The sequence below is a fragment of the Podarcis erhardii genome, assembly GCF_964252035.2.
Source record: "Podarcis erhardii genome assembly, chromosome: 10".
In the NCBI taxonomy this organism is placed as follows: Eukaryota; Metazoa; Chordata; class Lepidosauria; order Squamata; family Lacertidae; genus Podarcis; species Podarcis erhardii.
Genome location: NC_138500.1, coordinates 50041650 through 50056705, shown reverse-complemented (window position 1 = coordinate 50056705; position 15056 = coordinate 50041650). Strand labels below are relative to the sequence as shown.

The following is a 15056-nucleotide window of genomic DNA, read 5'->3' as shown; positions in this document are numbered from 1 at the left end:
GCCAAAATTCAAAGTGGAAGGGGCAGAATTAGGAGGGCAAGGGCTTAATCCACCAGGAATGCTTGTAACACAAATGCAAAACAATTTTAAGTTTGCATTGGAGCTCAGCTGCTATTTCACTGAAGTTTGTGTAGGCAATGTTCCTGTTAAATTGTGCCCCAAGCCAATAAATGAATAATAATAATAATAATAAATCATCAAGAATTACATTCTCTGTGCTGCACAACTGTAACATGCTCCGTGTCTTTTGTGTGTTGTGAAACCATAACTGTTGCAAAAAGTAGCTGTAAGACTTTTGACTAGACTGCCTTGGAGGTATCTCATGATGCCAGTTTTGAAAATGTGCACCATAGATTTTCCCTGTAATTTGTGTAGTGCCTCAAACCAGTACTGACACCAGCCTAATGTTCTCCAGATGTTTTGGGCTACAACCTCCAGCAGTCGTAGCCAGTGCAGCCTTTGGGGAAGGCTGGCCTAGCCAGCGCATCAGCGGGTTTCAGAAGTCTTGATTTAACAATCTGGAATGCCCAGAATGACATCTCCTCACATTATCTGGCATCTTCAGAGAGTCCTTACTTGGTTCATGGAAGCAGAATGAGAGCAGTTAGATCTTAGATCTTCTCTGTGTGGCTTCCCCTACCCCCACCCCTTTTTTTAGTTTCCAGAGAAGTGCACCTGCCAGCTCCTTTACGAGCTTTGGCAAATTAGCCAAGACTTCCCTTTCTAGAAAGGCTTTTGAGTTTGAATTGTTGTTTCTGCTATAGAAAGGCCTTTGTATAGTTTTTTGTTTTGTTTTTTTAATATCCTTGCTCTCCATTTTGTGCTTAGTATGTTTGAATTCTTGTTTTAAGTGGTTCAGTTGCTACCCCCCCTTTTTTTCTTTTGTATGCTGCTGCAGGTGTATTCTCACTCGATTGAGGACTGTTGGATAGAACTATAAAATAGAATACAATACAATACAATCACTGTCTGGAAACAGGATAAGGGGATGCTAATGTTTCTACATATTAGTAATTGTATATATGACTCAGGAACATATTACTCCCTTTGCTTAAACAGAGCAAGGTTGAGTTGAGTGGGATTCTGAAGTGGCTGGCTAGACCAGAAATAGTTATTAAAAGAGCACACTTTTTAGCAAGGAAAGTTCTGAAGGTGCCCAATATACTTCTTTCTCTGATGGTAAGGATGTTTGGTCTTCCTCGATGGAAGTCCCCATAGACCACTCTTGAGTGTGAATGGGAGACAAGTTGAATTAATCTGTAAAATAAATGTTTTTTGTTCATTAAATATATTTGCCACAACTATGAAATCACCACTTTGAAAACATTTTTTAAAAGTTTATATTTGTACAAGTGGAAAATAATACTCTTAAAATGTACTCTGCATGTTGCTGTTCTTAAAGCTAGAATGTGGTAACTTTTGGGGGGGAATAGTTCTCTAGAAGCTCATTTTACAAGTGTTAAGAGTCTGTGCTTCATCTCACTGGGCATAATTAAAAGGCCCTTGCCTTAGAAAGTCCTTGGGCCCCAAGAGACTACTTTTCCTTGAGAGAGACTGAGTCCACCTTTTTGATCCTAAGAGCCCGATCCTATTCATATTTACTTGGAAGTAATTCCCACTGAGTTTAGTTGGGTGGGGTGTCATTGTCTACATAGGGTTGCTGACTAAAAGTCTTCCACAAACTCTGAAATCCCTTTCTTGGGCAAAGTCTTTCTCTGAACCACTGGGAGTGTAAATATAGTGATCCAATTCAGACATCTCATTCAAGTCCTCTAAAGTACAGGTGGGGATCCTCGGACTCACAGGTCAGTCTTTGCCCATGAGGCCATTTTCCCCCAACCACACTCACATGTCAATCAGTTGACATCTCAGGTTGACATCAGCAGTGGTGGGTTTCAATCCAGCTGGGTGCTGCTTTGCCTTCGCATTCCCTTCAGTGAAGAATGGAGCTTTGATTTATTGCTAAATCTTCAAACATTGATTTTGATGGTCATCTGAGCTAATCCTTGCTTTTGTGCTGACTGGGTTTGCTTGGCAATGTTTTGAAATGTCTTACATTAAGTAGGGCACTGATCTTGGTCACCCTTCTAGATGTTGGTGTGAAGTAATATCAAACATTAAAGCAATAGGAGTAGTGATCAACACTGAAGATTTTGTTCAAGTCTGTAACTAATTCCGTTGACCCTGAATGGCAGCACCTGAATTGTGGGTATCAGCAAGCTGCAAAAAATACACTCAGTTTTTCAGTTGTAGGTGTATCTAGTAGAACTGCTGTAATGTACATTTAGTGTTTGTGGTGGTGGGTTCGTTTATTTTCAAAAGTTTAATAGTAAGTTTGAAGGTATGCTATGCAGTTAAAATATAATGCTATAGAATAACCTATATAAAATACAATTATGGATGTTTTGGAATATGATTGTGCCCTTCAAATCAGAACTTAATAGTCTGGATCTATGGTGTGTTCTATTTATTTAAGAAGTCCTCAATTTATTAAGTTTCACTGAGCTGCTAAATTAAAGCAATTTACAGTTTTTTAGCATTGTATGATTGTACAGTATGAAGTTCTACATAGTGAAAAATCCTTGCTCTTTATTTCAGTTATCTAGAAAAGTACGAGAAAGTACATCACTTTGGAGAGGATGATGATGAGGTACAACCAGGCAATCCAAAGCCTCAACTTCCTATAGGTGCAATTCCATCTTCCTATAATTACCAGCAGCACAGTGTGTCAGGTAAATTTTGACAAATTAGTCGATGGTAGCGCCATTTGTCTTTGATTTCCGTTGGACAAATGGCACAAAAAGCCTACAGGTGCATTGTTGCTAATGATGTATTTTTGCCTTTATAAATAGATTTTCTTCGACAAAGTTATGGGCTATCTATGGACTTTAATTCGCCAAATGACTATAGCAAATTGGTGCTTTCTCTGTTATCTGGACTCCCAAATGAAGTGGACTTTGCTATTAATGTGTGCACTCTTCTATCAAATGAAAGCAAACACGTTATGCAGCTTGACAAGGACCCCAAAATCATCACTTTGCTGCTTGCTAACGCTGGGGTATTTGATGACAGTAAGTTTCTACTTTGAATAATCCTTTGATGAGCAAGTGTACTACTATGCAGCAGAGTTGTTTCCTTGTTCCTCTTTTCCTTCTGCATGCTCTGTCTTTTCCCATCTTCTATCCTACCTGTTTCATAATCCTACAAAAGAAGAGTCGTGTTGAATCAGACTGATGATTCAGCATCCTGCTTTCAGCACTGGCCAACCAGATGTTTCTGGGATACCTACAAAAGTCAGTGAAGGCAGCAGTCTTTAACACCACTGTGTCTCTTCCCAGCCACTGACATTCAGAGGAATCCCAGCCATGCATCTGTACATTCCATTTAGCTACCATGACTAAGTCTGTTGATAGATCTGTGCAGATCCTTGATTGTCTATAACACTGTTATTCTAGGGGATATTTCCTTTTCAGTCCCTTTCCTAATGGTTCCCAACATAGAATTTTCTTTCTTTCCTCAGCCTTAAACAAATAGTTATTACATTTCTGAGAAAAGGTGCACAAGACAGGGCTATTAATAGCAGCCTAATACGTAGAAACAATATTCCAATAATTTCATCTATGAACCAACCCCTGAACTGAGGGGATATTTTGGATTGGTACTTGACCCTAAAGTTCTCACAGGTCACTGGTGAGACGATACATTAAAGTTAAAATGACGCTGATTCTGTTACCTCCAGTAAGCTGACCCACTTTTTGTCCAGTAGTTCTGTATCCTGCAGTGTTTTTCTGCTGGGATCCTTCCAGTCTCATTGCTTCTATAGCACACTTATGCAAGTTTTTGTAACTTTCTTTTCTTTCTTGAATATTTCACAATAGTTTGAATTTCATACAAGTTTCAGTATTTCAAGCATCTCTTGTGTTTCCTTGAAATGGTTAATCATGTCTTGCTTTGTTAGTCTAGAGTAGAACAAGGATCGTGGCCAAATATGTGTTTATGAAGATTGGAATAAACAAACTAATGGGGTTTTGGGGAGAGCGGGGTTATTTGTTTCTTGCAGCCAGAGATTTAGGTGAAAATAATTGCTGAAGAGATGTGCTTTTGAACCACTGGTAAAAGGACATGTATGCAGCCACTGGCCACATTTGGATATCATACTAAACCATAGGTTAATGTAGGATGCATGAGCTGCAGCAAGCCTTGGGCTGTTGCCCTTCTCCCTGCTTCTGATTTGGCTACAAAGAGGAATTAGGAAACTTCCACTTCCAGGTTAGATTTGCTGCTGCTTGTTGTCTTCAGACTACACAAACTTTGATTATGGATAATGCTTCATGAATTATGAAGCTCGCTTGTTAAACAAACCATAGTTAGCATTAACTGCTGCACCCGAAGGAGAAGAGACTGAGAAGAGACTGCATTGCTGAAGAAGAGGAAAAAAGAGTGGAGTCTTACTAAACTATGGTTGAGTGTGACACCTGAATACAGCCATTATATTTATTGAAACTGACAGAATTTGATGTTGAACTCCTGCCATAAAGGCCAATTTGGATTAAATCAGAGAGTCTGCAGCTGGCCAGCTTCCAGCTGAAGACAGAACTAAACTTCCTGTGTAAAATTTTACTCTGGTACCTAGAGAAATGTGTGTTTCAACATAGCTGTATAACACTATTATCACTCCAAAAAGTCAGTTGTCCAGATCCTAAAAATCAAGTATTTAGGCTTGAAGAGTGCAGTCTAAAGGCTCAGGTATGCAGAGATTTCCCATTCTCTGTAATAAAGGAGACACTCCATTCACACATGTCAGTTTCTTGTGCACATAGAACATTCCTTTGTTCAGAGAATAGGATGAGCCTTGGAACTAACTACATCAATTCCTGTGGTTATCTCAAATAGTTCAATGAACCTTTTAGGGTTTAGCCCAGGGGTATTCAACCTTTTTATACCTACTACCCACTAATGCATCTTAGAAAGGAACCAGGATGACTTCTTTACATACACTGTAGGATCTGAATGTGGACAGATTTCTAGGTGTCTGCATTTCCACTTGGTTTTTTTTTAAGTAGGTTTCCAGGCAGGCTGGAAACTGTAGACAGAGGACACCAACATGCAGGGAATTGTGTGCACCTAAGAAATATGTGGCTTGAAGTTATCGCCTTTTTGCCATGCTAGTTCCTTTCAAGAAAATTCTACTTTGTGCGAGAACTCAAATATGAGATTCAGATCAAAGCAAGCAAAATGAATAGCTTTATGCAACTAAGCAAGTTTCTTTGAATGTTATTTGCATAATGTTTTTAAGCACAACATTTGAATTTTCATAACGTAGAGTTTACTTCTTCAGCATAGATTTTTCACTCATTTTTTCTTCTTCCTGGCTTGTTTAGCCTGTGGCATAATTATAGCAGGTAGTTCCTTTATTATTCAGGATTGATAAAAGAACTCTCCCCCCCCCCCATTCTACTTAACAGCAGTCCAATTCATGCAGCTTTAGATGAGTTGATATAATGGGCTATTGCCCTTCAAAAGAAAGCACTCTTCTCCATGTTGTAAATACCCCACTCCAAGCAGAAGACATAACTCAAAACAATTTTAAAAAATATTTATGGTACTTCTAATAAACTGTAATATTGGTACTAGAAAAGTATATTGCAACTGAATAAGATTGGCTGGCCACAATACCGCAAAATTACACTGTTTTCAAATTATCTATAGTATTGTCACAGCTGTTTATGGACAATTTTTAATTGTAACTTTAATGCTTTTTAACTCATAGCTTTAGGTTCATTTTCTACTGTGTTTGGTGAAGAATGGAAGGAGAAAACGGATAGAGATTTTGTTAAGGTAATTTTTAAAAATATAGTTTTAAAAACAGCATGTCAAAAAAATGTGTGATAGAGCCTTACAGTTTAACAGTGCAGCTTAAACATTGTGCTTAAATAGTAGTGACAAAGCTAGACTAAAGAGAAGGGAATTTTATTTAGAGTGGATCAGATAAAGAGCTCTCAGGTATTTCAAATAAGTAGGTAGGTGCAGGGATAGATTGAAAGCTTCCTTCTCCCCAGTAGGTGCTGCTGGAGGTAATAATACAGCGACTGTGTTATTGTAGATTAGTATTGAGAAACAGCATTTAGAATGTGTGAAAGTCTCCTTAGTCAGCTCCAAAGTTATATGTACAACTTCAGCTGAGTTTCACGCAACCAAGTTTGCACACCCATGTCAGTTATTTTGTTGAGCGTGGATAGTGTTCACGATAGGCTGTGTGTACTGTTCCTTGAGAAGACACTGTATTGTTGCATGTTACACACCACCACTCAGCCTTGTATGCCATATTTTGACCTATGTGTGTGATAAACAATTCAGGTGGTTACTGTGCCGTGAGCACTATATACTAGGCCCCAAAATATAGCATTTCATGCACACAGTGGATGTATTAGAGATGCTTTATTTAAGAGCCCCAAAACATTTGTTTGCCCACTAGAGGGCACGATCAGCTGTATTAATCCACTAACAAGAAAACTTAAGGTAAAGCATCTTTTTGTGTTAATATGTAAGAATTATTAATTACTTCATCAGTTTTTGCAACAAGCAAATAATGACAGTACAGGTGGATTGTATTATATATGTTCATGTGTTGATGAAAATAATCCAGAATTTGACACTTTTGAAACCGAATTTGAGGCACTTGAGATCATAAAAATGAAATACATTTTAAAATATGTAATTTAATTTTATTGACAGAAGTGTGTGGAACTAAAAAGGACCTCTGTATCTATGAAGTAATGTGACTTTTCTGCCCAGATTTAACATTTCTTAGGCACTAGTGAAAAAGTTTCCATATATACATTTTTCAGGCAATTAGCTAATACTATTTTAAATATAAATCTGTTTCACAGAGAAAAAAGTATAAAGTCTGAAGATAAGATTAATAACAATAGGAGAAATGCGGAGAATGTCAATTTGCCTTCATAGCAAAAATGGTAGCATTCAGTAATTAAAAATGGTTTCTTGCTGAGGGTTTTATCTTTATCTCATTGAAATATTGGTTTTCTAATAAAAACATCTGTTTGAGAAAAGTGTCCAAAGTTTTATTCGTCTAGCAGTTGTAGCACAGCACCACTTAAAATTGAGGCCATGTCCCTTCACTGCAAACAGTTGTTAATGGCAAAGGATGCTTGCAATCCCGTACTCCCAGCCCATACTCTCCACTCAGGTAAAAACAATACAAGCTTGGAGGAAGTGGAATGGGCCAGAATTTGGTAGCTGTACAGTGGTACCTTGGTTCTCAAACTTAATCCGTTCCAGATGTCTGTTCCAAAACCAAAGCATTCCAAAACCAAGGCGCACTTTCCCATGGAAAGTAATGCAAAATGGATTAATCCTTTACAGACTTTTAAAAACAGCAATTTAACATGAATTTTACTATCTAACGAGACCATTGATCCATTAAATCAAAGCAATGATCAATGTACTGTACTATAAATTAAATGACAGTATTGTAGATGATAAAAATAAAATTATTTTTCCCCCTTACCTGCACTGATGATAGTCATTGTTTGGATGGGGTGCTTTTATCCATTTACACAGTCACATAATCAATCAATCAATCAGGAGCTGAACTAGGTTTCACACAGTCACAAAAACAAATTCACTGAAAAAGCCTCAAAACCACAAAATAAATAGCAAAAACAAAAGCGCCAAATTTAATCCGTTCAGGAAGTCCATTTGACTTCCGAAATGTTCGAAAACCAAGGCGCAGCTTCTGATTGGTGCAGATGGCCCGGAAACAATAGCCAACAGCCACATTGGACGTTCGGCTTCCGAAAAACGTTTGAAAACCTGAACACTTACTTCCCGGTTTTCTGCATTTGAGAACCAAAGTGTTTGAGAACCAAGGCGTTTGAGAACCAAGGTACCACCTCAATAGCCTGGTGCGCAAGGTACCACTGTAATAGCCTGGTGCACTGAATGACTATGCATTCATATTGCTGGGGAATGCTCTGTTTGCATCTTTTTGGGGATCCTTCTACATATGGGTGCTGTGCTTCCAGGGGGGAGAATTGTGTCCCATGCCATTTGGTCGTTACACCCAAAAGGCCACAAATAGTTATTGCTAGGGGTGCATAAAGAAATGTACCAAATTATATGTGTTTGACCTGTTACAGCCGTTGAATATTTGTGTCCCGAGGAAAGATAGTCCAGGAATGTCTCATTGTTTAGTGATAGCAGTAATAGGAGCTTCAGTTATGTTGTGAGGATTTTTTTAATAGGAAGCTTGGATGTTTTCCAAAATCTATTTATAATTGTTACAGTGTATCTAGTATGATAGCACAGTTTTAAAAAGAATTACTCAGGAATGCCGTTTAGTAACACTGCTTCTAAAATTAGCTATATTTTGGAAATTCTAATTTTTCCTTTTTTTATGTTTAATAGTATAGTGCACCCTACTTAAATGCTTCATTTTTTCATGTTTTAATGAAGGCGTGCATTAAGTTGATTTTAGACATGTCATTTCTGTTACTGTACATTCAATAATTGATAAAGAGATCATGTTTGCATAAATTGTTATATGGTGTTACATTTTATTTTCTTCTTTGATTCCCCACCTCCCAGGTAGTGGAATAGTGTTTAAGCTGTTCTTTTTATGCTTGCTCTCCCAACCAAGTGTGAATTAGCTCCACTTTCTTTCCATGATATTTACAGTGACACTACATACGAGTTTCATTTAGAGATAGAAGAACAAGAGACTGATAGGATTAAAAATAAGCATATAACAAAAGGTGGCAGATGGCTTAGAGTTTTGTTATTCATGCTGATGTCTTTTACTTTTAAACATGAAATTATTTTGCGTCAGTGGTTGTTTTGATTTAAAATGATACTGTAGCATTGGCCATCAAGAATGAGGAGCAAATGTCCTTCTACTTGTTATTGGAACTTCAACTTCCACCAGCCCCAGCAAGCATAGCTAATAATCAAGGGTGATTGAAGTAATATGGAGTCATAGTCCAAGACTATCTATAGGTTCGCAGTTTATCCCAGATTGAAAGAAAATAAATTGAGCACATTAAATAAAAAGATGCAAATATCCATCCCAAAAAAATGGATGGTATTTGTTCGTTAAAGAAAGGCACAACATGGATAAGTTTTTGAAGTGCATAATTCTGTCACTGCACATCTGTAGCTATGCAGCTAAATGCTGAAGGCAAAATAGTACTTTTGGGTCAGGAGTGTACAATCCTGCACTGTAATTTTATCATGATTTTTGCTTGATAACTAAGTTATTGTAGAATATATATATATATATATATATATATATAGTCAAGTAGCACCTTAAAAACCAGCTAAGTTTGTTCTTGGTGTGAGCTTTCGTGTGCATGCACACTTCTTCAAATACACATATTGTAATCAGATACACATACTGATATTGTAATCAGTCTCATCATTTCCCCCGCATCACAATGGGTTTTTCAGACTGCTATCTTGTTAAAGGAAACTTTGCAGTAAAAAAATAAATCAATGTTTGTTTGTTTTTGTTCAGTTTTGGAGGGATATTGTTGAAGATAATGAAGTACGTGACCTCATTTCAGACAGAAACAAATCTCAAGGTGAGTTACGTAAAATGAGCATTGGATTATATCTGGGGTATCTAGAGCAGAAACTGTTCAAGTGAATGTGTTGTCTTTTATAGATGCTACACCAGAAGACTGGATATGGGAGTCTTTATTTCATCCACCGCGCAAGTTGGGCATTAACGATATTGAAGGACAACGGGTTCTCCAGATTGCAGTGATTTTACGAAATCTTTCCTTTGAGGAGGGAAATGTAAAGCTGTTGGCAGCTAATCGTACCTGTCTTCGTTTCTTATTACTCTCTGCTCACAGTCATTTTATTTCTCTAAGACAGTTGGGGCTTGACACATTAGGAAACATTGCCGCAGAGGTAAGAAACAAATTCAAAATATGCTCTTTATGAGTTAAATGGCTTGAATCCCAAGGCTGGATTGAGTTTAAACATTAAGGATTCTCATGTAAAAGGGGACTGGAGATCTTCCAGACTCTTTCCTGTTGTTTCTTATTATCTCTTCAAATATTTTCGAGAACAGCAAGTTTCTGCAGATATTTTTAGTCCACTGAAATTGTATCCCTGTGTTCTTCATAGCATGTACTTGTAATCATGGAATGCCTCATTGGGATGTAAATATATGGGTTGTTTGTTTTTGTTTCAAAGTAGCATCCCTGTTCTTTGTCTGGGATGAGATTAAACAATTAGATTCCATACCCTCACCAAAAATGTAACCCATCACTAAAATCAAAAGCCACCAATTGTCAATAATACTTTTACATTTAACACTGAAGATTGGCTACTGTTCTCCTAGCTTGCGCCCAGTGCATTCTTAATACAATAAAAGTGGCTGTTTTATACTTCCTTTGTGGTGTATTCAAAAGGGCCCTAATTTCTTCAAATTCTGCAAATGTCCTGTACATTTAATGCTTATTTTTCCTGGTATGTTTAAAGCTATTGGCTGGCCTTCCAATATAATCTAAACAAGCCATAAAGTAGTGCAAACAAAGCCTTACAGAACAATCCTATACATGCTTACTCAAAAATAAATCCTTTTGTTTTCACTGGGGCATAGTTCCAGATAAGAACAGATAGAACTGTAACCTTAGGCTGCAATCCTCTGCACATTTATTTGGCAATAATTTTCATTGAACTCAGAGAGAATTTTTAGTAGAAATGAATGGATTTGGACTGTTATTTTCTTTTGCTTTCAAAATTTCATACACGAGACTGAATTTAGTGGTAATAAGAACAGTGAGAGTTAATGAAGAACAGAATTTACTTATCCACAGTAGTGGAAATGATATAGCATCCATTTGAAAATGTTTTCAGTATTGAATGTGACATCTTTCTAATCATTTCAGTGATTGTAAATATTATTATCCATTATAAGTACATCACTCAGGTAAAAGTGCTTTCTTTCTTTTTCAGCTTCTATTGGACCCTGTTGATTTCAAAACAACTCATCTAATGTTTCATACTGTTACAAAATGCTTAATGGCAAGAGATAGATTCTTAAAAATGAGGGGTAAGCTGTTATGTGGTTATTACTTCTAGTCTGGATAATTGAGGATAAAGATGTTTGGTTCTAAAATATTTGTTTTTGTTTCAGGCATGGAAATCTTGGCTAATCTTTGTAAAGCTGAGGACAATGGTGTCTTAATTTGTGAATATGTAGATCAAGAATCCTACAAAGAAATCATCTGTCATCTCACTTTGCCTGATGTGTTACTTGTCATATCAGCTTTGGAAGTGCTCTATATGCTCACTGAAATGGGTGAAGTGGCTTGTACTAAGATAGCAAAAGTTGACAAAAGCATAGGTAAGTGAGCAATTTTTTGAAATTATCCATATCATTAGCTATAGACTCCCAGACATGTTTCTCATTAAGTAAACAACAGACAATACAGTTCAGTGGGTAGAGAGTTTGATTTGGATTGGTTCAAGTTCCCATTGTGCCATAAACTCATTGTGCTGTGATCTTAGCCAATTCCTATTTCGCAGACATCATTACCCATTTGTAAAGTTGGAGTCATACATTCCCCCCCAAAAACCAACACAAACAAGAATTGTAAAGGACTTTTGAAAATTAAAAGTGCTACATAAAAGTAAGTCTGTTGCAGTGCAGTTTTTTGTCATTTGCACCAAAGAAATGCATATTTTTCACCGAGGAAGGTTGCACAAAACTGTGCACAAAATAAATTATGCCAATAAGTAAGTTGCGTAAACTTGCTTAGTTTGCATGCTTTGTTCTGATCTCAGTAGTTGAGTATTTACAGAAAGAGGGTGGATGCAAGGAGTGATACAAAGTCAAGAAAAGTTAATAGTAAACTATGGAAGGTAGCAGATTAATATGCAGGTAGCATGACTAAAAACCACCAACAAAGGATAAGTAGCCTTGGAGGACACCAAATGACTATCTTGTGATCTGCAGGCTCTTTTGATACTTTCCATATTTGTCCATTAGAACATGGGTAGGCAAACTAAGGCCCGGGGGCTGGATCCAGCCCAATCGCCTTCTGAATCCAGCCCGTGGACGGTCCAGGAATCAGCGTGTTTTTACATGAGTAGAATGTGTCCTTTTATTTAAAATGCATCTCCGGGTTATTTGTGGGACCTGCCTGGCGTTTTTACATGAGTAGAATGTGTGCTTTTATTTAAAATGCATCTCTGGGTTATTTGGGGGGCATAAGAATTCATTCATATTTTTTCTGGCCCCCCCACAAGGTCTGAGGGACAGTGGATTGGCCCCTTGCTGAACAAGTTTGCTGACCCCTGCATTAGAATATGGTTTCTTTTAATACCTTACATTCTCAAGAGTCCATCCTAAGTACTGGATTCTATGTCTGATGCTACACTTTATTATCAAGTTGACACATTCATAAGAAACATGGTCTTCCTAGAACACCTTCAAATAACTGAATCTGTCCGTCCCCCCCCCCCAAGATTATACTAAATGACAAAAGGAGATATCTGGATTCTTCAATTATGATTTCAGTATAATACCTCCTTTGAGATTTTTTTTACAGTCAAGTAGTATATAAAATTATGAGTTAAATGCAATGATAAATACTAGGCCAAGAAAAATGCATATACCAAACTTATAAAGCTATTTTCATTTTCATCAGTTGAATAGAGAAAGCGTAATAAATGAATTGTCCTTCAGTTTCTATTGTGTTAATATTAATATGATTAATATTAATGATTCAGATACATTAGTATGTCTGGTCTCAATGGACATCCAGATGTTTGGATCAGATGCCCTTGGGGCTGTAAAACTTGTAGAACATCAGAGTACCAGCCATCTACTCTCCGATATCAGGCAGCAGCAAGTGGAGCAGGTTCCATCACATACTACCCCAGGTTAGTATTGCTGTTGCTAAACAAATGTTATATAAATTATATTGTATAGTGTATGGTGTTCATCTTTTACTGCATTGGTGGGGATCCTCCAGCCCGTGGACCTAATTAGGCTAGCCAGGCCTCCCAGTTGGGCACACCAGGCCACTTTGAGCTAGCTACACCCACCTGTTAATTCATCAGATGTCAGGTATGGGCTAGATAAAGCCATGGCTGCAAAGGAACAATTGGGAGCCTTAGAGTGTTCCTTTGGGACCCTGGCTTGCATTCAGCACTGATGGCATTGGACACCAAATAAATGCAAGCTCCACTACCTTCAGGCAGAGTTGCTCTCAGGAAAACAAGTCCAAAACGTACGTTTGAGAAATAGTAAGGGGTGGAAACTAAACAAATGAAAAGGGTGGTGAGGTAGTGGTTTAAATCCTTGACCCTGACTATTATTTCTGTTCCATAGCATCAAGAGCACCACATGTTGCTCCACCACCAGGAATAGTAGAAATTGACAGTGAAAAAATTGCATGCCAGTGGTGAGTACATAATTCAAGGATTTTAATACTGGAAGAGAAAGCCAACCATAGGAGAAAGTTTAAATTTAAAATATTTTCATTTTAAAGGTTGATGTATATTTTAGAAATAAAAATATTCTGATGCTGTTTTGAAGAAATATTAATCAGCTAATTTGAACATTTGCTGTGTAGTAGTGCACAGCCTTTTCAAGAAAGGCTGAATGATACAATATTCCTTTCTATTTTAAGTGTATTAGTTTTCAGATAAGAGCATAAAGCATTTAATTATATATTCACAGCAAGGGGCTTGATTTTTACCCTTGTATTAAGATGGCTGTTGTATGTTCTGCTCTTTCTTTCTTTCTTTCTTTCTTTCTTTCTTTCTTGTTACATCCCGTGCTTGAATGTTTTCATAGATTTGCACATTTTCATACGTAAGCACTATATTTCTCTCCCTCTCTCTCTCTCTCTGTGTGTGTAGTTCAGAAATGTTTATATCAAGGAAGCACAGCTTAGTGTGATAATTTTTGTTGAAGAAACACTGATATATTACCCTTTACATTAGGCCACCATAGCACCATCCTATACTATATTCATTGGAATATAAAATTCATTATCATACTGTAGGAATAAGCAACTGTATAGTCTTTTTCAACAGGTGCCAGACCTACTGTATTGCCATCTGTACAGGTGCTTACCAGGCTGCCTGTGTAACTGGAAAACATTCCAAAGTAATATCAAAGCCATGAAGAGACTTTATTTTGCAGGGCAGTGGAAGAGATCCAAAGGCCAGCCAGTGCCCCATGGAACTGGAGTTGCATCCATAACCTTATGCAGTGCACAGAGGCTCTGTGTCAGAAATGTAGATGTAGGAAGTGCTTCTTAAAAAGTTTGAAAAACATGGTTGCAGAACAGTAAGCCAGTTAGTTTTTGCATATGTGCTTATATAGTTTGTTTCTCTCTCTCCCAAATCGTTTCTTTAGGTTGAATGCCCATTTTGAGGTCAATCCAGATTGTTCAATCTCCCGAGCTGAAATGTACTCTGAATACCTCTCCACGTGCAGCAAACTAGCTCGCGGTGGAATCCTAACATCAACTGGATTTTATAAATGTCTTCGGTAAGTTTAACTTATTCACAGAATAAATCACAGCCTGGGGATGTGTGGTGTTCTGCAGTTTGTATTGATTTGCAAATTTAAGGAAAAAGTGTGCTATGGATATGACCATCTTGTATTGTTAAAGGTGGTAGTTGTTGGTATAACCATTGTTTTTGCTACTTTCAAACATTCCGTGTGGGTTTTTCATTTTATCTTAGCTATCTTTTGAAAACCCAAACCTAAAACTTGGAGCCAAGAGTCTGGGAGACCTTCCTTTGAACCTGCTGATCTATAAGAAAAAGTAGCTGTGGGATGCAAGCAGCATACTATGCTGAGGAAATCTAGAACATTTTATAGTGCTTTTTCTTTCTTGCCTTAGATTTCCACCCCGCCCTTAAATAGCAATCATTGCCATGGCCCATATGTACTCCATTGCCTTTTTGAAATTTTCTCAGGCTTAGAAGGCACAGTTTCCTTCCTGTGCTGTTCCCTGTTTTAAAAATAACTGGATGAAATTCAGTACTATTTTTCTTCCAGC

The 15056-nt window shown here is 37.4% G+C and overlaps 1 protein-coding gene across 3 annotated transcripts in view; it reads left to right on the top strand.

Moving 5' to 3' along the window:
• The window catches only part of ARID2 (AT-rich interaction domain 2), a 104807-nt gene that overhangs the window by 59532 nt on the left and 30219 nt on the right, over positions 1–15056 (top strand). For all 3 annotated transcript variants that reach the window (XM_081877784.1, XM_081877782.1, XM_081877783.1), the window contains 10 exons: positions 2599–2732; positions 2853–3071; positions 5771–5838; positions 9533–9599; positions 9683–9933; positions 10987–11083; positions 11168–11377; positions 12766–12918; positions 13370–13442; positions 14405–14539. In XM_081877784.1, the coding sequence (XP_081733910.1) occupies positions 2599–2732; positions 2853–3071; positions 5771–5838; positions 9533–9599; positions 9683–9933; positions 10987–11083; positions 11168–11377; positions 12766–12918; positions 13370–13442; positions 14405–14539 (1407 nt within the window). The remainder of the gene's footprint in view (positions 1–2598; positions 2733–2852; positions 3072–5770; positions 5839–9532; positions 9600–9682; positions 9934–10986; positions 11084–11167; positions 11378–12765; positions 12919–13369; positions 13443–14404; positions 14540–15056) is intronic.